Genomic DNA, 23,416 nt, shown 5'->3' on the forward strand with positions numbered 1-23,416 from the left:
CGTAAGTCATACCATGAAGAGTAAAGTCAATAACAATAATGGTACGATTATACGAGGATGCATAGAGCTTTATTTGGGAAACTGCAATTTGGTGGTTAGTGATAATGTGTCTCATTTGTATTATTTGAAATCATACTTGACCCCTATCAGGACTTCATTGTTCCGAACAGTTTTCATCGGTAGGGTGACACCAGCGATACCTGTTACAGGTCCACTTAGCCAGATAGAAGTAAGCAAGGGTTGTAGGTCCTACAATACAGTAACAAAACAACAATTTCAATGAGAAGGCTATGCCTGTTTATTTTAAATTTTAGTCAAATCGTGTTTCTATTTTCTGATTGAAGTCTATTTCTCTTTTTACTTTTTATATTCACCATTGAAGAGAAAGCTAATTCACATAGGTAGGAAGTGGCGAATGGTACTAATAATTCCAAAGTTTTCCTTGCCAGCTGTTGATATTCTTCTTTTCTCTTCATGCAGAAGACGTCATTCTTCTGCGAATTAAATTCCATGTTAAGTATGCCGTCAGCAGCAAAATCTGTAAATATTTCTTTCATGCTCGTACTCAGATTAGCCAGTTGTAATAACATATACAAAATAGGATTTAGTATCCATTTATGCTCGTTGTCAGCTTCAGAGTTCAGTTCTGGAAAGTAACTTAATAGTTTCTCTTCCAAATTATGCAAGCTCTGTATCACGCAAGGAATGTGAGAAATTACTTCCACCGATCGGTGATTTGCAATTTCTTCGGAAATCTTCTGAAAGCAAGGGAAACACGCAGGACACTAACCAAAAACAAAGTTTTACGAGAAAACCTTTGAATTTATGCTTGGCCGTTATGTTTTATTCTCTCCTTTGGAGAGTCTTGTGTAAAATATTTAGGTAGTCAAAAAGATCTGCGAGAAATGCTAATTTTATTAAGCCAAAGAGGATCACGAAAATAAAAAAATATCCAGATTTAGAAACTTGTAACAACATTAACAGTTCAGCTTCTAATTCCAGAACTCGTGTCAATACCTTTCCTTTGGAAAGTCACCTGATCTCTGTGTGATAAAGATTTTGATGGAGCGAACGCATGTCTTCACAAATGATTCCAAACGGTCGTATTTGCAACGATTTGCCTTTAACAGAATTCACAGCTTTGGTCACCCCTTTGAGCACGTCATTTGAATCAGAAGGCAAAACAGTGGCTGCCAAAACTTGTCCGTGAAGAAAGTAGTGTGTGTACATGAAACATTTGGCATTATTGATTTTAATTTCGCAACGGGCCTGCTTTTATTGCCTGTCATAGCCAGTACCAACACTGCAGATGGCGATGCATTTTGTCCAGTCAGTCTCGCAGCTACGAGTTACTTCTAAAAACATGTAAAAACACTGATCAGTAGAGCTCTGGTAGTGCTTTGAAATGTCTTCCATTGTACTTTCCTCTATGTCAAAGCGCACGCGTACCATAAATTGCACACAGTCTGAAGCGTCAGTAGGCTCATCACAGACGGGTCACCATCAACAGTCTCACAAGCCTGCACTTCGTGAGACACTGCGGAGAGGCTTTGTGTTTAAACCACGACACTGGCCCAAAGTCTGGTGAGCAGGAAGCTTATGCCACCATCCCCCCCCCCCCCCCCCCGCCAGCCAAATACTGGTAGTGATAGTTTTTACTGTTACCAAGATTCAAACCGGCCTACCCCCAGGACGAGCGCCACCCCATAAGCTACCTCGGTCCCGGAGGGAGGCCGGACTGTATCTGGATGGCGCTGCGGTTAACGCAGCTGCCTTGCAAGTGCGAGATCCTAGGTTCGAATCCTAATCCAGCATTAATTTTCACTCGTCGTCGCTGACATCAATGATTCCTTCCCTTCTCTTTCCTTTATCCCCCCCCCCCAACTTGAAATTACATCGTACTTCCTTGGAATATTTAGTTGAGAAGAGACGCATATGCTTTGATGGTTTCATACTCTCACGTGACAATACTTCATCTCAGGCTACAAATTGAGGTTCATTACTCATGACATTAAAATCATGCTTCAAGTAACTGTCGTCATAAAGACTATTTTTTCCAATCCGATTCGCTTCCGCCACTGCCACTTGTACGAGATGTGGAGGGCTGGGCACATCTATTGAGAAAGTTCTCCACTTTAAGCTCGCTCTGAGCTATGCGCAGAAGCACAATAATCACTGAAACGCCCGCTAAACCCTCTAGGCAGAACAGGTAATCAGGATTGTGGAAAGGGCCAGATAAGGTTGAGGTCAGTTTCACCTTCTAATTGTAATTTATTGTAATTTAAAAACAAATTTACAACCAAAGCGGCACATAACCGAACTTTCACCAAATGCTCTCTTTCACGGCTGAAGGCTTCCAAACAAGATAAAAATCAACAAGATAAAAATACAGTTAAAATAGAAAATAAAATAATTATAAAAACATAACACAGCTAGGTGGAAAGCCTCAAGGCAAAGTAAACAGAACAAACATATGCAAGGTGCAATACAAATGGCTGAAAGCCACAATTAAATTTCAAAATTTTAACATATATTACCATAATCTTTTGAAGGCAGAATGCTGCAATGTTTAAGCTTGAAAGGCAGTTTTAAGAATAAAGTTGCAAGGCTGAAAGCTCACAGTAAATTTTACAAAATAAAAAATATATATATATAACCATAAACCTTAAATTTTAAATAGCTGAAAACATATAATTAAACGACGGTGGGAAAGACAATAAAGACAACGGCACTCAGAAGCCTCCCGGGAGGTCGGTCTGCCCTCGTTCACTTACGTGAGACAGGAGGTGAGCCCAACTATACTTGATCCGTCGGTACCCAACCAGAGGACAGCCACGGACCGACCGACACTACGACTTGCATGCCATCAATCAGTACATGAGAACTCAAACACAAAAGTTTACGTACGTGATAATCCACAGTGATGTATGTATTACCTGTCAACATTACACATCGTGTTGGACAGCGACAATAGGTGAGGAAAGGACGCTGCCTGAAATTACGTTAGTGGTCAGGGCAGGTAACCGGAACACTAACGATCACAAGGCAGAAAATTCCCGCTTGGCGGCTAAATTTCAGCAGCAGAAACACTCGGTGTTGCTCACAGACAAACCTCCCCAACAGCGAACCACCGAAAAGAACCACCACAACATGAATGGACGTGGCTTGGGTAGTTGAAACCACTACTCAACTTTGACGTCCTGGGTCGGTGAACGACTGAACGACGAAGCTCGTAGCGATCGGACAGCTCCACATACGCTCCGACACTGCGCAGGGACCGCCAGCGGACCCAGCTAACTGCACCTCGCAGAGATAACTTGCAGTAACCGACCGACTACCCTCAGAATGCCGACAACATCTAAAATCGTCGCCAGTGGAAATAACGCCAACTACACACACAACCTGACAGATACTTGCACGAAGACCTGAACGATACACAACAGTAACTAAGCACGCAATAAGACAAATCGGGAGTCAATGCACACACACACAGCCGACTCATGAACGATCGGCGAGCCAAAACGCGCCGTCCGGTAGGACGACCGACCGACAATCCACCAAGACCGTGGCCCGGCTCAGGTGATGCGTGGCGGCAATGGCCGGGCGAGCCATGTCGACGCAGACCTCACTGCTCCAACCCGACTGCACTAGTGCCACATTGCAACTCCGCGACTGGCAGGTCCGGACTGCGCTCCAGACACGTTCCGACTGACTGCAGACCCGAACTCCGATCCGAACTGGTCTACGACAACAACGGGCGGGAAGTAATATCAGTATACGAAACGGGATATATCGATATGCGCTGCTAGCGTCGGTCACTGTCAGGCAAAGCAGCAACTCAGTGACAGTAAGAATTTAAATTAACGTAGTGAGGTGGAAGTACGTTAAAAACAGGGTTTAAAATACATGACGGTGGGAACACGAGCCACGCACGGCTCAATCACTTTCGTACTCGCTGGCGTACTCGGACAACTGAGTGAATACGCAGAAGTGCCACAACACGATGTGGCATGTACTCGACTAATGTCTGAAGTAGTGCTCGAAGGAACTGACGACCTCAATCCTACAGGGCTGTTCATAAATCCGTAAGAGTACGAGGGGGTGGATATTCCTTGTGAACAGCACGTTGTAAGGCATCCCAGATATGCTCAATAATGTTCATGTCTGGGGAGTTTGGTGGCCACCGGAAGTGCTTAAACTCAGAAGAGTGTTCCTGGAACCACTCTGTAACAATTCTGGATGTGTTGGGGGTCGCATTGTCCTGCCGACGTCCATAATGGACATGAACGGATACAGGTGATCAGATAGGGTACTGTCAGAGACGTATCAGGGGACCCATATCACGACAGCTGCACACTCCCCATACCATTACTGAGCCTCCACCAGCACTAACACTCCCCTGCTGTCATGCAGGGTCCATGGATGCATGGGGCTGTCTCCATACGCGTACAAGTCCGTCTGCTCGATACAATTTGAAACGAGACTTGTCCGACCAGGCAACATGTTTCCAGTCAACAGTCTAATGTCGGTGTTAATGGACCCAGGCGAGGCGTAAAGATTTGTCGTGCAGTCATCAAGGGTACATGAGTAGACCTTCGGCTCCGAAAGCCCTTATCGATGATGTTTCGTCGAATGGTTGGCACGCTGACTCTTGTTGATGGTCCAGCGTTGGAATCTACAGCAATTTGCGGAAGGGTTGCACTTCTGCCACGTTAAACGGTTCTCTTCAGTCGTCGTTGGTACCGTTCTCGCAGGATCTTTTTCCGGCCGCAGAGATGTCGGAGATTTGATGTTTTACAAGGTTCCTGATATTCACGGTACACTCGTGTAATGGTCGTACGGGAAAATCTCCACTTCATCGCTACGTCGGAGAGGCTGTGTCCCATCATTCGTGCGCCGACTATAACACCACGTTCAAACTCCTTAAATCTTGATAACGTGCCATTGTAGCAGCAGTAACTGATCTAACAACTGCTCCAGACACTTGTCTTCTATAGGCGTTGCCGACCGCAGCGGATATATATATATATATGATCAAAAGTATCCGGACACCCCCAAAAACATACGTTTTTCATATTAGGTGCATTGTGCTGCCACCTACTGCCAGGTACATTGGATGATTGAAAAGTGGAAAAACGTTGTATGGAGTGACGAATTACGGTACATAATGTGACGATCCGATGGCATGGTGTGGGTATGGCGAATGCCCGCGCAGTAATACTGTGCATTGACGGTCTGCCTTGAAGGAACGTAATGCGTCAGGATAACACCATCACAGTCGTACACGAGAGTTACCATAACTTTCATCATACTGGGGCTGTGACGCACTTTCGACTTTCGTGTCGACCTATAATGACGCCATTCGTTGGATTGGCGTTTCAATTTTGGCTGATACGATGTGGCCCATGTCTCATCCAGTGTTACGACACGGCATAAGAAAGCCTCTCCTTCGCCCTCATAACGCTCCAAGTGCATCTGAGCAGCGTCGTAACGCATACATTTCTGCATTTCTGTCAAGTCATGCGTAACCCATCGTGATGCAACTTTTCGGATGCCCAGGCGTTTCTTCAGGATGCGAAGCACAGTCGTATGCGCTAATCCGGGTTCGTGGGCGAGCTCACGAATCGTATGGCGTCGATTACTGTCCACTAACGCGGCAACTGCATGCACTACTTCTTCAGAGACGCTACGACGACCTGCCCGATGCTTGTCTGCCACGGTTTGCCGACCTTCGTTGAAGGTTTGTACCCAACGTGCCACTGTTCTGTGTGTTAATGCCGATTCCCCGCGCGCCTCTTGAAGACCTTGATGACACTGTCATGTTTTACGACCTCTGGCATATTCAATCTTGATCCAACTCCATTGTTCCTGTTTGGAAAACATAGTGACACCGTTACGTTAGACCGCTCGCTCCCCCAAGTGACTGTGTTACCCTCGATTGTGCGCACGCCGTGACGTGGGACGGGCGAGTACATTTGCTCGGAGATAAGGTAGGTATGTCAACAACGTATTCTATCACCGACAACAGATTCCAAAGCAGTGTTTCCACTATTTAAGTTCCAACCTACGTATTTTGCAGTTGGAGAAGAGATACCGTGATCGAGGGAAAAACCGATTTTATTTATTTGCATGTTATAGTAAAATTTCGTGAAATGAAAGCTATAATGTGACGTAATTACAGCTGATTTGAAGCCATACAATGGGCGAGATCAGGTCTTTGGTGTATTTTAATTTTACATTAATCAGCATAATCTGTTTACTTCAGTGAAAATTTCTTATGTTGTTAATTTTTTAAATAACATATAAACTAAACTAAAATAACCACACAAGAAATAAAAATAAAAAGTAACAATGTTAGCACTGTCTGAATTATTTCGGCAAGCTGAATAATGGCAGATGGATAATTAAAACTCCCAATATGTCTTGTGTAACACTTCTTGCAATTCAGATTAGACTACATTTTGAACATGGCTGTTATAATCCTTCAATTTCGATGCCACATACATACCAAGTATGTTACATTAACGGTGCGCCCCGATTTTGGAGGGGTAAGACTAAGAATCTGCGTCCGGACGACTTGTTTATGATATGAATCAGTCCGTCTGTTAGTATCAACATCTCTACTGCTGGTCCTGAGATTAGCCGTAGGATAACAGAAAAACGAGGCTTGAGACTTCAATTTATAATATGCATAGATAGTGATTTTGTGACCCGTTTGTCGCAGCCTTTTGGAATGGTATGTCTTATTCTTTCAATGATATCTGAAGCATAACTAAATTCATTTTCTGCTTTTTTTTAATTCCAATTTTTTGGTGGTTGCTTGTCTTCATCTGCATCTGTGCAGTTCTTCTGTCATAGTAGGCGCTGCTTGAGATGCCACAGTACCTCCACCTCCTCGGCAATGGCAACTGTTTCACAGAAGAAAACAATATTTCTCGTCTTAGCAAATCATTTCTAATCCAAGATTTGTGATGTAATATTGATTTCTGTACGTACTTTCAGTCTTCCACTCTGGTTATGTTCCATATTCCCACATGTAATAGGGCGTTTTTAGGGGCTTCTCTGGATACTTCCATACTCTCGAGTCTTCTCCTCATTAATCCACAGTCCACTCTTTATGGCATTTTTTGTTAAGTCCCCTAGAGTTCCCGCCATTTCTTCCTCTGACTGCCTATGACTGAAATGTAGTCTACATATACCAGTAACTGTGTTCTTCCACTTAGCTTCACACCTTTGCCTTCTCTTTTCATTTCCCGAATTACTTCCTCCAGAGCCAAATTAAAAAGAAGTAGTGAAATTACATCATCTTGTCTTACACCTGTTCTGATGGTGAATTCCTTGGGCAGCTCTTCCTGGTATTTCACTTTGCTCTTGTCTCCGCTGTAGGCACCTGCAGCAATCTAATTACTTGATATACCAATCTCCTTCAGGATGTCGTACATAATTTGTGTACACTATGATAAGACTTTGAGAAATCTACAACTGAAACTGAAGGTTGAATTTCCAGCACTTCTCCAAGATTTGTCTCATTGTCTCATTTGAGCCACTATTGATCTTGCGCTAAAACCTATTTGATGCTCTCCAACAATATCTTCAGCAAAAGGCTTCAGCTTTTCAATACTTATTATCGACAGCTTTTTGTGCGGTGGAGTTAGCAGAGAAATAGTTCTGTAGCTCCTAAAATTCCTTTTACTGTTGTTTTTGTGCAGTGGGGTACTGGTTGCTGACTTCCACTCTTTTTCGATGCCCTTCTTTCTTCATACTTCACTTATGAGATTGTACTAGGGTGACTCAAATGAAGACCTTAAATTTGTAATAACAAATCGAAATTTCGCGCCGTTATTCTGTAAGTTGGTAAGCGTGCTACAAATAGCGTGCAGAATGGCCTGTAGGTGGCAGCATAGTGCAGATGCACACGTACCGTCACAGTATCAGTAATTCAGTATAAAGATGGCCGCCACACTTGCGACTTGTACCAGGGAAGAACAGCGTTCTGTTACTCGGTTTTTGCTTAGTGAAGGTATGAAACCTATTGAAATTCATCGACGAATGAAGGTTCAGTACGGTGCTGCATGTCTGTCACAGCAGCAAGTCAACGAATGGAGTTGGAACTTCGCAAATGGTGTGACTTCAGTGGAAGATGCTCCTCGTCCAGGTCAGGCACAACGAGTTGTGAGTCCACAGAACATTGCAGCAGATGAAGCCATACTGAAGGAAAACCGCCGATTGATACTGAATGACATTGCAGCATGTTTACAGATTAGTCATGGTGCATGAGTGATTGTGCGAACTACCAAAATAATTTTTTTCTAAAGGAATTTATGCACTTTCTAAGCGCTGGAGGACTTGCATTGAGCGTGGGGGAGATTACGTTGAAAAGTGATACAGCTTTGTACCATTTCTGCACAATAAATATTTTAAAAAATATTTAAGGTTTTCATTTGACTTTCCCTCGTATATCTGTTTCTGACGTGTCCCATCTCCTGCCTTCAACATGTCTGCCGTTATCGTATCTTCTCCTGGTGAGTTGTTATTCTTCAGTTTCTTAATCACTATTTCTATATCCTGCTGAGTCACTTCAGTTTCTTCTTCCGCTATATCCTCTGCAATTTTACATTCTGGGAATACACTCTCGGGTCCACCACAACATGACAGTCCACAAACATACTCAGCATCACCTTGCCCGATGATGATTCGGTCTTTGCCGTTTTCAGTGGTGGTAAATTCACAAGTTTCCTCTGCTTGATTTGCTCCTTTGCTCGGGGGTCATAGTGCCCTCGTCCACGGTGATTAGGCGGCTAAAGAATTAATACGGACTGGCCCGATAGCTGCAATATTTCGGCTGTTGCCTCGGTTCGACGGGTCTTTTGAATGGATGTGAGCAGTTGCGGACAATACTTTATTAATGGGCTCCGCCATTTTGTTTTGGCCCCTGAAGTGGTAGATATTCTGTTGCATTGACGCGGAACCGATTTACGCAGAAAAAATTGTTCCAGTTTTGACCTCCAGCTGCAAATGTGTCGCTGTATAACATTTTGTTGATGTCTCCGGTGTTCACACTGAATAAACTGTGTAAGCGGCAGATAATAATAAAATCAACATTATACACTACTGGCCATTAAAATTGCTACACCAAGAAGAAATGCAGATGATAAACGGGTATCCATTGGACAAATATATTATACTAGAACTGACATGTGATTACATTTTCACGCAATTTGGGAGCATAGATCCTGAGAAATCAGTACCCAGAACAACCACCTCTGGCTGTAAAAACGGCCTTGATACGCCTGGGCATTGAGTCAAACAGAGCTTGGATGGCGTGTACAGGTACAGCTGCCCATGCAGCTTCAACACGATGCCACAGTTCATCAAGAGTAGTGACTGGCGTATTGTGACGAGCCAGTTGCTCGGCCACCATTGACCAGACGTTTTCAGTTGTGAGAGATCTGGAGAATGTGCTGGCCTGGGCAGCAGTCGAAGATTTTCTGTATCCAGAAAGGCCCGTACAGGACCTGCAACATGCGGTCGTGCATTATCCTGCATTATCCCCTAGAACTTAGAACTACTTAAACCTAAGACCCCTAAGGACATCACACACATCCATGCCCGAGGCAGGATTCGAACCTGCGACCGTAGCGGTCGCGCAGTTCCAGACTGCAGCGTCTAGAACCGCTCGGCCACACCGGCCGGCTGCGATCATCACCATGCTGTAAACAGAACCTGGATTCATAAAAAAAAATGATGTTTTGCCATTCGTGCACCCAGGTTCGTCGTTGAGTACACCATCGCGGGCGCTCCTGTCTGTGATGCAGCGTCAAGAGTAAATGCAGCCATGGTCTCCGAACTGATAGTCGATGGTGCTGCAGACGTCGTCGAACTGTTGTTGCAGATGGTTGTTGTCTTGCAAACGTCCCCATCTGTTGACCCAGGCATCGAGACGTGGCTGCACGATCCGTTACAGCCATGCGGATAAGATGCCTGTGATCTCGACTGGTAGTGATACGAGGCCGTTGGGATCCAGCACGGCGTTCCGTATTACCCTCCTGAACCCACCGATTCCATATTCTGCTAACAGTCATTGGATCTCGACCAACGCGAGCAGTAATGTCGCGATATGATGAACCGCAATCGCGATAGGCTACAATCCGATCTTATCAAAGTCGGAAACGTGTTGGTACGCGTTTCTTTTCCTTACACGAGGCATCACAACAACGTTTCGCCAGACAACGCCGGTCAACTGCTGTTTGTGTATAAGAAATCGGTTGGAAACTTTCTAATGTCAGCACGTTGTAGGTGTCGCCACCGGCGCCAACCTTGTGTGAATGCTCTGAAAAGCTAATCATTTGCATATCACAGCATCTTCTTCCTGTCGGTTAAATTTCGCGTCTGTAGCACGTCATCTTCGTGGTGTAGCAATTTTAATGGCCAGTAGTGTGCATTAATCACTTCTTTAACCTTTTCTGCCTACGTCCCATTCGTAATCCACTACGTATGGATACATTTCTATAAGTCTTTCCTGCACTCACAGCGCCAGATTTCATCCTATTGACCACAATTTGAACTAATTTTTTTCCCTGCTTAAATCCGTGCCGCATTAACGCTTTAGAATAGCTACCAAGTTTCACTGCCATACGATAATTAAGCTCACACTAGACTTCTGTAAATAGCTGCACTTTAATTGTAACCACCCGGTACTACGGTGCAGGGATTTCACTGTGTGTAGCGAGTGCAAACATGTACACGTAAACAAACCAGAGATTTAATTACGGCACGTAACTGTACTTTTTCAGGTTTATAATTAAAACTTTGACTACCCCGGTTAACTGTGACGGGTTGTGGGTGGGACAGGGAAGCTGGCGCCGCGGCACCAGCAGCTGGTGGCGCGCAACCCGCTGCTGCGCGGCCTGCGGCGGGCCGCGGAGGAGCCTGCGCAGACGCTGGCGCGCACCTTCCCCGCGTGGCCGTCGTTCGCCGTCGAGCTGCTGGCGCTGTGCCTGGCCGCCGAGCCGGCGCACCGGCCGGCCGCCGCCGACCTCATGGAGCAGCCCTACTTCACGCACGACCACTTCCCCGAGCGCTTCCTGCCCGAGCTGCTGGCGCGCGTCGCCCAGGAGAGCCAGGGGAACCCCCTGCTGCGCAGGCAGGCCGCCGCCGCCATCAGCTCCGCTTCCCGCCGAGACATCCGGGGTGGGTGGTACACCACGGCCTACTGTCATGTCTCCATCGCAGAGCTTGAACCTAACGGTAGTAGTAGTAGTAGTAGTAGCAGCAGAAGTAGCAGCAGAAGTAGTTTTACTCATCGGTGGGTTCGCTCTAAGACACTGGAAATATAGTATTGTGGTACCATTTTACAGTTTAAAGGCTCGTGCACACCAGGCCAACGAACGACAGAGACCGGATTCGCCCGATAACGCTGGTCGCCAATGCTTTGGCGTTCGGCATCTCATCCACACTAAACGAAGGTCTTGCTTGGGGCCAATGGATTCGATCACGTGGAATCGAAGTTGGCCGAATTGGAATATAGGCTACTTCATAATTCTTTCTCTAATCAAAATTACGGATCTCGAATTGTTATTGAATTGTGCAGGCCCTAAAATTTCCAAAGATAACACATCTCTTTAGAAGAGTCGTACCTGCAGTGGAAAGTTAAGAGTCACTCCCAAATTCGCTTTGTCGTTCACGGCGAAAAGATGTTAATAAAGACACCATTTTCCTTTTCATATCGTGCATGTTCTTGTTTTTGTGGTCTTCAGTCCTAAGTCTGGTTTGATGCAGCTCTCCATGCTACTCTATCCTGTGCAAGCTTCTTCATCTCCCAGTACCTACTGCAGCCTACATCCTTCTGAATCTGCTTAGTGTATTCATCTCTTCCTCTACGATTTTTACCCTCCACGCTGCCCTCCAATACTAAATTGGTGATCCCTTGATGCCTCAGAACATGTCCTACCAACCGGTCCCTTCTTCTTGTCAAGTTGTGCCACAAACTCCACTTCTCTCCAATTCTATTCAGTACCTCCCCATTAGTTATCTGATCTACTCATCTAATCTTCAGCATTCTTCTGTAGCACCACATTTCGAAAGCTTCTATTCTCTTCATGTCCAACCTGTTTATGGTCCACGTTTCACTTCCATACATGGCCATACTCCATACAAATACTTTCAGAAACGACTTCCTGACACTTAAATCTATCCTCGATGTTAACAAATTTCTCTTCTTCAGAAATTCTTTCCTTGCCGTGGCCAGTCTACATTTTATATCCGCTCTACTTCGACCATCATCAGTTATTTTGCTCCCCAAATAGCAAAACTCCTTTACTACTTTAAGTGTCTCATTTCCTAAACTAATTCCCTCAGCATCACCCGACTTAATTCGACTACATTCCATTATCCTCGTTTTGCTTTTGTTGATGTTCATCTTATATCCTCCTTTCGAGACACTGTCCATTCCGTTCAACTGCTCTTCCAAGTCCTTTGCTGTCTCTGACAGAATTACAATGTCATCGCTTTCTAATAGCTGACTTATTTCCCTCCACGCATCTAGTCTTTTCAATTTGTTTTTATAATCGCAGTTCATAGAGGCCCGCAAACTTTCGTGTCCACGATAAAATTCTATTAACTTTAATGCTGTCTCCATCCTGCACTCAGTACTCCGGTATTTTTGAACACAATAAATACATACCCTTAGCAAGAGCAAGCATTGTCTGCAGGGAAACAGCGACTGTGGCTATCAAATTTTTCAGGACAGCCACAAGTCGCACTCGGGATGTTTCATCGAATTGTTTCGCTCCTTAATTTAACAGCCAATTATTATACTTTAAACTGTAAATTCCGGAGTTTCTCATGATGCCATTGTTAAATTAAACGGCGAAACTGGTCAACAGAACATATCAAGTGTGACTTGTGGCTGTCCTGAAAAACTAAAATAGAAACCCGTTCTAGAGGCACTAGACACAGAAAATCGCTACCGAACCAACGAACATTCGTCGCGGCGTCCACTCTACGAGAAGGTTCCCAACGCCAGCCAATCACCAACGCTTTAATGTTACCGCCAGCAGACGGAACCGCAACCAAGTCCAACTACTTCGTTGGCAACGATTTGCCGCCCGTACACTTTAAGCAAATCTCGGGCAACGAAGACGTTAGGTGTCGTTAGTTGGCCTTCGTTGGCCTACTGTGTACGCGCCATAAGAACAATGAACCCAACTCATACGTACATCTACAGGCGTTTGCCTATCTGCAGGACTAATTTGACAAGGATGGGACAGTCAGCTGCCGTTTTATAGTACGTCTACATTTATACTCTGCAAGCTACCCTACGGTGTGTGTGGTGGAAAAAAAATGGTTCAAATGGCTCTGAGCACTATGGGACTCAACATCTTAGGTCATAAGTGCCCTAGAGCCGGCCGGAGTGGCCGAGCGGTTAAAGGCGCTACAGTCTGGAACCGCACGACCGCTACGGACGCAGGTTCGAATCCTGCCTCGGGCGTGGATGTGTGTGATGTCCTTAGGTTAGTTAGGTTTAAGTAGTTCTAAGTTCTAGGGGACTGATGACCTCAGCAGTTGAGTCCCATAGTGCTCAGAGCCATTTCAACCATTTGAACCATAAGTCCCCTAGAACTTAGAACTACTTAAACCTAACTAACCTAAGGACATCACACACACCCATGCCCGAGGCAAGATTCGAACCTGCGACTGTAGCAGTCCCGTGGTTCCGGACTGCAGCGCCAGAACCGCTAGACCACCGCGGCCGGCGTGTGTGGTGGAGGGTACTTTTGGTACCAGTACTGTCCCCCTCCCCCCTTCCTTATTCCATCTGCGAATGGCGTGTGGGAAGAATAACAGTTAGTGAGCCCCCAAAGGACCTCCAATTTCTATGATTTTCTCATTGTGATCATTTCGCGAGACGTATGTGGGAGGAATGCAAATATTGCCCAACTGTTCTTCGAACGTACACAAGCGGAAGTTCAGCAGTAAACCTCTCCGTAATGCACAACGAGCTTGTTTGTTGAACATATCCGTAATGCTCTCATGCTTGTTAAAGCCCTCCTCTCACGGGACATGAAAACGCACGCGGACGAGGAGCTGGTGACGTCACAGCGTGGAATTCCACGTTCCACTACACTGCGCAGCGTGAAATGAAGAATCTGGCATGTCAGATTTGTGCCTCGTGAAGAGGAACATGGCCTATCAGATGCGACATCGTTTTGCTGTACAAGCAGGAGTCGCCATATTGTATGGCGTTAAACATCGTATTTGGTGGGTTTTCTTTCTTACAAAGTACGTGGTGTGAATATAAGGTGTTTCAAGACATCGACAAATCGAGCATCTCTCGAAAACGCGTCGTCTTCGCTACGATTTGTTTTGTTATAATAACACGACAGGAAATCAGTATGTAAAGTCTTCCTGGAGATGCTGTTCTTAGTATTATAATTTGTGTGACAGGAAAGTACACATTTTCAATGCTAGGGCACAATGAAGATCTATCAAAAGTGCGTCTTTTTACTACAACTTGCGTATCAAATATCAAATACTGGCATTTGTAGATACAGCCCTTAGACAGTGTATGCCACCTACGAAAGCACAGTTGCTTGTCGAAGCTGTAGCGTAGTTGATAGCGTCGTGGACCCATTCTACAGCTTCGCCTCGCACGTCGAGTCAGCAGGTTGTCCTTACTTCTTTCCGCTTGTGCCACAGCGCCGCGTGTGTCCAACTTGCGTTTATTTAGTCGTGCGTGTATCGGCTGATGTCGTATCGTTCTTGCCTAGCGGAGTTTGTTGTTGATTTGTTCTCTGCCCGCGCCATGATGTCTGTCGAGTCTCCCAAGAATATTTCTCGTCGTGGTACCGTTCGCTTCTTTAGAAATTCACGTTCGCTTCTTTAGAAATTCACGATTGGTTGGTTGATAGGATTCGCGTTACATCTGATCAGATAGATAATGCTTATTTTGATTCTGATTTTCATGCATTTTTGTGAAGTTTCAAGATCGCTTCCAAGTAGATCGGCATTTCTCTCAGGTTGGTTCTCCAGCGATGTTTACACACCGTGATGGTTCCGTTAGTCTAGTCCTTCTTGCAAATTCAGCGATCGAGTATATTCCAGTTGTAATTTGTAATCTTCCACCCGAAGTGGAAGAATTATTTCTTAAGGCGGCTGTGCTTCCCTTTGGAGTCGTTCGGCGTATCTGGCAGGAACTCTGATCCGGACACCAGCACTTACAAAGTTAACATGACATCCGAACAGTAGAAACGAGTGTTCAAAAAAAGAATATTCCTTCACATCTGACTGTTTGTGGTTACCGGATTCATGTTACATACGCAAGGCAAGAAGGGACCTGCTTCCTTTGTAATGAAATTGACCATCTCAGATCCAGTTATCTGCGTCGTGATGCGGTTTTAAAGTCGTCTTCTGAAAAACGTCGTCCGTTGACATTAACTGAATTAGTGTGTCCGCAGTCTGCTGTCAGTACTTCTCCAACTTTAGAAGACGTTGAGGAGACGTTACCCCCACTAAGCGCGACTTTCCGCTTTTACCGGCATGTTCAGATGTGGCCCCAGCTGACGTAGAGACGCCGGCATCGGTACCATAATTTAAAAGCCGGCGGACTCAGAAAGGTGAAGATTTTGAAGCCACCCCTCACAAATCTCGCCTCTCCGGGAAGTTGATGGTTGCGGGTCCCTCTTCCCGTGGTGACACTTTGAATACTGACGCTAGCTGCGGTTCTTGTTTTGCCAGGGGTGACGTGGCTGTTTACGATGGCGTTGAAATGAGTGTTGCATTTGCGTACTGTCCCCCATCGGTAGAATCGTCTGTTCCGGTGGGTTCCCATTATTTAACGGGGTCATCGTCTGTTGTTCTGCCTTTACAGTGTTCTTGAAAATGTCATCCCTTCCTCGTTCTGGTACGGTGGAGCAACAGGTTACTACGGATTCTCTTCCCGGGAATCAGATGATGCAGACGGCGCCAGACGCTGCATTGTCTGTCTGTGCTTTATCTGATGGTGATGTTCATCGCTTCCAGTTGTATTTCTTGCAATCCGTTGAGTGGAGTGGGGATGGTTCTCTCCCTGCCCCTCCCCACTCCCGCAGTGGACCTTTGATGGGCCTCCTACACTTCTGCTTGAAGAAGTTACGTGATGTGCTGCGTCAAGAAGTTACGTGATGTGAAACAACGTTTTCAACCTGAGGTGTAGCGTCGCGCCGGAAAAAACAAAGCGTAGAACCTGCAACTTCCCACGGGGAGGCTTCCAATCTTGTACCTTCTTCTCCGCCATCTGCCGGTGTTATGGGGAGCGGGACATGATGCGTAAATTCTTTTCTATTCCTCTTTCCATGCATCACATGTCTTAATTAACCCAGGCGTATACGCTTTTTTTGTAAATCACAAATGTTGTAGGATAAGCTCTACATTAGTACTTAATCCGTAATGACAGAAGTGTTATTTGATGACTTTTGTCTCCCTAGGGATTCTGTGTTTTTTAACGTTGCGCCGGAAAGTTTTCCTGGAATGTCCGTGTTGTGTAGGGACGGTGTTCCGCTGACGGACTTTGAAGTTTTTATGATCTCGCCTTAATTTTTCTTTGTGCTCCATCTGGATATGGTCGTAGATATGACCGCTCGCGGTTTTATTGGGAAGATGCCATTAATTTACTTCGTCAAAATCCGCGAAAAATTTGGATAGGGGAAGTTCGAAATGCGTCTTACGTCCTGTGAATCAGACTCGTGAAGTTAGTGATATTGTGGCGTCGTTGAGTCTCCAAAATGCCTGGATCTGCAGATATCCCGCATTAGTGCGGTTTATGTATTTTACAGCTACTTGTAGTAGTCGACTCGACAGTTTTTATTTGTCTGCTTCCCTATGTAACCAGCTTCTGTCAACTGAGTAATTATTCTTGCCAGTTTCAATGACTGAACTACGTCCCGCAGCGGGTACATCTTTCTCACCCTATTTGGAAGCTAAATATTTTACATCTGACCGACCCCTCTCTCTGGACGAAATCAACGCTGCCGTGCGGGGGCAGGCAAGCCATTCGCGAGTGCGTTGTCGCTCGTTTACGGAAAGGTGGGTTACCATTGTCGGACTTCGGCTTCGCACTGCACTCAAGCAGTTGTCCTTCGTGATCTTTCTAATAGCGCTCGAGGCGTTCTTTCGAGAGTTATGGATGTTCCTCTCGTGAAGACGAAACTTCTGCACCTCAAAAGATAGCAATTGGATGACATTCGTTTGCTTTCCCAACCATGTTCGATTTTCCAGGATGAGTTGGCGTCTCTGTATCACCTAACTCGGCTCAGAACGCGATCCCAAAGGACGTGTCTCACTAGCATTCTTTCTATAGATGGACGACAGTGGTCAATCCAACCTGACAAAATGTGTGAACTTATCTGGTATTTTACCGATCTTTACACTGGGGTGGAATCAGATGGTATGCCGTCTGCTGATCTTACTTGACAGTGTTGTTACGCCAACTCTCCAGAGGAGTTTTTGGCAGCTTACCACCGTGCTGAGGTATGTAACATTTGTAGTTCGCTCTTCTTTACGCAAATCGCCGGGTTTGGATGGCCTTCTGAAAAAAAAAATTCTGTTCGGTTTTGGTTTCTGATAGGAGATACGATAATACCTGTGGTGAATGAAATGGTGCAAGGGATACACGTCCTCCTTTAAGGTCGGAAAAATTGATTTAACTCCCTGAAAGACGCGATGTCTGTCCGTGGATCAGGTCTTACCGATAACACTACTCAATTTTGATTATAAAATCGTAGCGCGGGCGATAAATAGTCGTACGTCGATTTTGCTTGCTGACGTGGTCGCGCGTTATCAAAGCTACCTCCCGGGTCGTACTCTCCCGACTCCTGTTGCTGAATGTCGTGATCTCACGTCGATTGCTCCCACCATTCATGCGTCGGGAGCTTCATTCTTTATTGATTTTAATCATGTTTTTGACCGAGTTAGTGATGATTTTCTGTTGCGAGTGTTGATAGCTGTACGATCCGCCAGGTTAGCCGAGAGCGCTAATGCGCTGCTTCCTGGACTCGGGTAGGCGCGCCGGCCCCGGATCGTATCCGCGGTTACCGACGTCAGCCGGTGTGTCGGCCAGCCTGGATGTGGTTTTTAGGCGGTTTTCTGCATCCCACTAGGTGAATACCGGGCTGGTCCCCACGTTCCTCCTCATTTATACGACTCGCAGACATCTGAACACGTTCGCACTATTCCATAGATTACACTAGACGCAGACAGCTGAGGTACGCTAATTCTGTCCCGGGTGGTACGGGGTGGCGGCGGGAAGGGCATCCGGCCACCCCTAATCACTAACCTGCCAAATCCGTTCCTAACCGTGCCGACCCTGCGAAACTGTGGGACAAGGCACCAGCAAAAGAAAAAAAGTGTTGATGAATGTACGACAGATATGCACCTCTAATTACTGGTATTCAGGCGTCTATTGACGTGATTGGCTGTCTTTTACCCCTTATACACTATACGATCAAAAGTATCCGAACACCTCCAAAAATATACGTTTTTCATATTAGGTGCATTGTGCTGACACCTACTGCCAGACACTCCATATCAACTACCTCAGTAGTCATTAGACATCGTGAGAGAGCAGAATGGGGTGCTTCACGGACTTCGAACGTGCTCAGGTGATTGGGTGTCACTTGTCATACGTCTGTAAGCGAGATTTCCACACTCCTAAACATCCCTAGGTCCACTGTTTCCGATGTTATAGTGAAGTGGAAATGTGAAGGGACACGTACAGCACAGAAGCATACATGCCGACCTCCTCTGTTGACTGACAGAGACCGCCGACAGTTGAAGAAAGTCGTAATGTGTAATAGGCAGACATCTATCCAGACCATCACACAGGAATTCCAAACTGCATCAGGATCCACTACAAGTACTATGACAGTTAGGCGGGAGGTGAGAAAACTTGGATTTCATGGTCGAGCGGTTGCTCATAAGCCACAAAAATGGTTCAAATGGCTCTGAGCACTATGGGACTTAACTTCTGAGGTCACGAGTCCCCTAGAACTTAGAACTACTTAAACCTAACCAACCTAAGGACATCACTCACATCCATGCCCGAGGCAAGATTCGAACCTGCGACCGTAGCGGTCGCGCGGTTCCAGACTGTAGCGCCTAGAACCGCTCGGCCACCTCGGCCGGCCATAAGCCACACATCCCGCCGGTAGCCAAAGACGCCCCGCTTGGTGTAAGGAACGTAGACATTGGACGACTGAACAGTGGAAAAACCTTGTGTGGAGTGACGAATCACGGTACGTAATGTGGCGATCCGATGGCAGGGTGTGGGTATGGCGAATGCCCGCTGTACTTCATCTGCCAGCGTGTGTAGCGCCAACAGTAAAATATTGGGAGGCGGTGGTGTTATGGTGTGGTCGTGTTTTTCATGGAGGGGGCTTGCACCCCTTGTTGTTTTGCATGGCTCTATCACAACACAGGCCTACATTGATGTTTTAAGCATCTTCTTGCTTCCCACTGTTGAAGAGCAATTCGGTAATGGCGACTGCATCTTTCAACACAATCGAGCACCTGTTCTTAATGCACGACCTGTGGCTGTGTGGTTACACGACAATAACATCCCTGTAATGGACTGGCCTGCACAGAGTCCTGACAGAAGTCCTATAGAACACCTTTGGGATGTTTTGGAACGCCGACTTCGTGCCAGGCCTCACCGACCGACATCGATACCTCTCCTCAGTGCAGCACTCCGTGAAGAATGGGCTGCTATTCCCCAAGAAACCTTCCAGCACCTGATTGAACGTATGCCTGCGAGAAGGGGAACTGTCATCAAGGCTAAGGGGTGGGCCAACACCATATTGAATTCCAGCATTACCGATGGAGGGCGCCACGAATTTGTAAGTCATTTTCAGCCAGGTGTCCGGATACTTTTGATCACATAGTGTAGATGTGCGCCGAGGTGTGCTGCAAGGGAGTCCTCTATCTAGGTCGTTATTCATGCTATTTCTGGGACCTCTATTTCGGTCCATAGCTGCTGGATTGGATGGCTGGTCGTTACTGGGAGAAAAGTGTATCATCCGTGCGTATGCTATAACTTTATAGTACTTCTTCGTATTCATGACGACATATCGCTGCTTAGGGAAGTTTTGGATACATTTTTGCGGGAGCACAGGTTAACGACCAGAACGTCGGTTACTCAGTTGGCGGGGATTTGACACGGATGAGATTCCATGGGCTGTGGCGGTCGCCCGCCATCGATTGCTGGATGTTATTATTGATCGTTGTCCGATGAAGATGGCTGCGTTAAATTGTAAGTCCTCGTGGACAATATTGAAGGAGCGATCCTTGAACACGAGAGTCGCTCCCTCTCGTTACTTAATAAGATTCGGAGCTTGGAAACTAATGTGGTAAGTCAAGCCTATTTTGTTGCATAAATTTTTCCCCTTCCTGCGATAATGTTTCAAAAGTTAAAACGATTATCGGGCGAAACACTATTTTTTCGGGTGCGCTATGAGGTTATGCCGAGACGCTGACTGATGATAGGTACGGGCCGATTTTCGGGACAAGCTTCCACTTTATTTTTTTCGTCGCACTATTTTAACGAGTCTTCGGATCCCCAAGTCATTTACAACGCTCCTTTTTGCCTGTCTCCGATCAGCGAATTTAACTTCTCCAGTAGATGTTGGTAGGATAACTAATAAATTCGAGCGTATTCGGAAATTTTTTTATCTCAGTTATTTGTTTCTTTAAAAAAATTAGTTGTAGATGGAAAGATAAGAGGATCGCGTCCACCTCCTTCCTAATATTTTCTTTCATCTTTTGTTTCCTGAAAGATTCTTGATCTTTCGTATTAAATTAATGGAAGTATTATCTCAAAATCCAATGTTATTCATTATAAATAATGTATTTGCTGCAATTCTTGTTGCAAAGGCCAACGGCTGGAATATTTCTCCAGTGACCAGAAATCTTAACGTGGCTGCCAATCTATGTCTGGAAATAGACATTGTTACACGCAGGAAGTTTTTGCTATTATAAAATTTTCTGTAAAATATACATACGTATCTTTGGGTTTATGGTCTGGCTAATGTTTGTATCTTCCGTAAATATCTTTTTCAGTGATGGTGAGTGACTTCGAAAAAATCTCCTCTCCAATTTGAACGAGATTGCGAAACGAATCTCCAACCTGAAATCTGTGCTATGAAGTACGTTATTTCACAGTGTGAGTAGTCAACGCAACATCGAAAATATGATGCCATGCATGCGCAATCTGAATTAGACGCTATACCTTAACTATATTCAATTTAAAACCGAAAATGGGATGAAAATGTAGTTGAGCTAACGAATAACTTCTGCTGGTATGTAGCTAAGATCGTTGTACAGCATTTTGTAGTGTTCTTCTATCAGCAATTCGGTGTTCAAGCCAACAGCGAGTCCAGAACATTGTTCGCGATTTTCTCCGCTGTTCTGCGACAAGCGCTAAGAGAGTTAACGCAGCTATTTTACGCGCGTCCATTTTCGTAAACAAACTGCATGGTTTGCGAGCCTAATAAAGAGGAAAACGGCCGCTGGAGAGCGCAAATCACGCTTTCTTGAGGTTGGATGTCCCGTCCGCGTCCACGTCAACGTTAGCTGCCTCGTCCCGTGTGAGGACGACTAATGATCCTGTGAGGAAACGTGGTGCTTTTTCTTGGATCTCATATATATATGCCAGACTAATGAGCAGTACACAAAAATCGGTCGAATAAGCGTTGTGTAAGCCACTTCCTTCATAATGAACTGCATTTCCTTCAGATTCTCCTAATGAATATCAGTCTTGCATCGGCTTTTCCTACTACAGAATTTGGTTTATTTGATCATTCTACTTAGGTTGCCTGGGTATTTTGTGGTAGTTTCTGTTTCCAGTGATTTTCACCAATAGTATACTGAAATAGTAGTGAATTTCCTCGCCTCTTTATTCACATTACGATACATTTATTTACAACTTCATGCATTTTGCTACTGTCTTCTGGCATTGCCGCCTTCCTGTAGACAACAGTTTCTCCTGTGAACAGCCACAGTCTCCAATGTTATCCAGTAGAAAATTTATGTAAGTTCAGGCGTACTTCAAGGAAGTGTGATAACTCCTTGAACTACCCCTGTAATTACCTTTACATCCGTCGATTTCATCCTGTTGTCATCCGACAACGTGTCATTCTGTTAAAAATTTCTGAATGCAGTCACAAATCTGCTAGCCAAACAACAGTGCGGAACTGTATCAAATATCTTCTGGGAGTCAAAGAAAACAAATGTGTGTGAAATCTTATGGGACTTAACTGCTGAGGTCATCAGTCCCTAAGCTTACACACTATTTAACCTAAATTATCGTAAGGACAAACACACACACCCATGTCCGAGGGAGGACTCGAACCTCCCGCCGGGACCAGCCGCACAGTCCATGACTGCAGCGCGTAAGACCGCTCGGCTAATCCCGCGCGGCTCAAAGAAAACATATTCAAGCTGGGCGCCTTTGTCTGTGGTACTACGGATCTCGTGGACAAACAGAGCTAGCCGAGTTTCATAAGATACTGCAGCATACTGGGTCAGTAGTGCGCACTTTCAAACAGATCCCTTTCGTACTTCCCAAACTGCACTGAGACAGCGGAAACAAATATCCAACGCCGCTTTTCCACCGAGGCGGCGAGTGAACATCCTAAACGTCAGTAGATGTCCCATCTACTGATGTGTGCGGTTGTCCATCGCTGCATTTTTACCCTTATGTGCACCTTTTAATTTTTAGCAAGCCGCCAATGAAATTGTCAGTGAAAAAAAGAAAGACAAAATACATGAAGTGATGTGTCTGTATTTAAATAGCTGGAATCAAGGCGGTTTTGATGGAAGTGAAACAATATTTTTGAAACACGTTTGATTTATTCACAATAGATCACATTATTTCGAACGCTGACTCAACACAGGATACGTCGATACAAAATATAAAATGAAATAGATGGGGTCTTGCGATATCAAGAAACAGCTGGGATACGTTCGCTATTGTCATAGCAAGAACAACGTAAATGGCCATATGTCTAGCAGTGCCCCAGAGCAATTTGCAGGCAAATTATGTACGCGAATTTAAAACGTTATGTTTTGCACAAAAAAAGTTTACTAATATCTCAACCACTGAATAAGAGCACTCAGATCTCTAACTCACTGTCAGTTTAAAACATTAACTCCCGAAAATGCCTTACTCGGCACATATCCACGTGCGGCACTGCACCTCCTAAACAATTATACCAGATCGGTGTCCACCGGAAAAGAGCATGGAAAACCCTCTCCATGCTCTCAGCTCAGCGAGTCACGTGACCAACTATTGTAGTCAACAGTCCGTCTGCGGCCAACCGCAATTGGTCAGTCATTTACGCTTAACATTTCTAAAAATAACCACAGAAAATTGTCTAACACAGATATT

At 45.3% G+C, this 23,416-nt stretch overlaps 1 protein-coding gene across 1 annotated transcript in view; it reads left to right on the forward strand.

The window, feature by feature from the left end:
- Positions 1-23,416, forward strand: part of LOC126162159 (uncharacterized) — a 352,513-nt gene that overhangs the window by 246,128 nt on the left and 82,969 nt on the right. The window contains exon 6 of the mRNA XM_049918470.1: positions 10,852-11,190. Coding sequence (XP_049774427.1) covers positions 10,852-11,190 — 339 coding nt within the window. The remainder of the gene's footprint in view (positions 1-10,851; positions 11,191-23,416) is intronic.

Source organism: Schistocerca cancellata, chromosome 2, assembly GCF_023864275.1.
Source record: "Schistocerca cancellata isolate TAMUIC-IGC-003103 chromosome 2, iqSchCanc2.1, whole genome shotgun sequence".
NCBI lineage: Eukaryota > Metazoa > Arthropoda > Insecta > Orthoptera > Acrididae > Schistocerca > Schistocerca cancellata.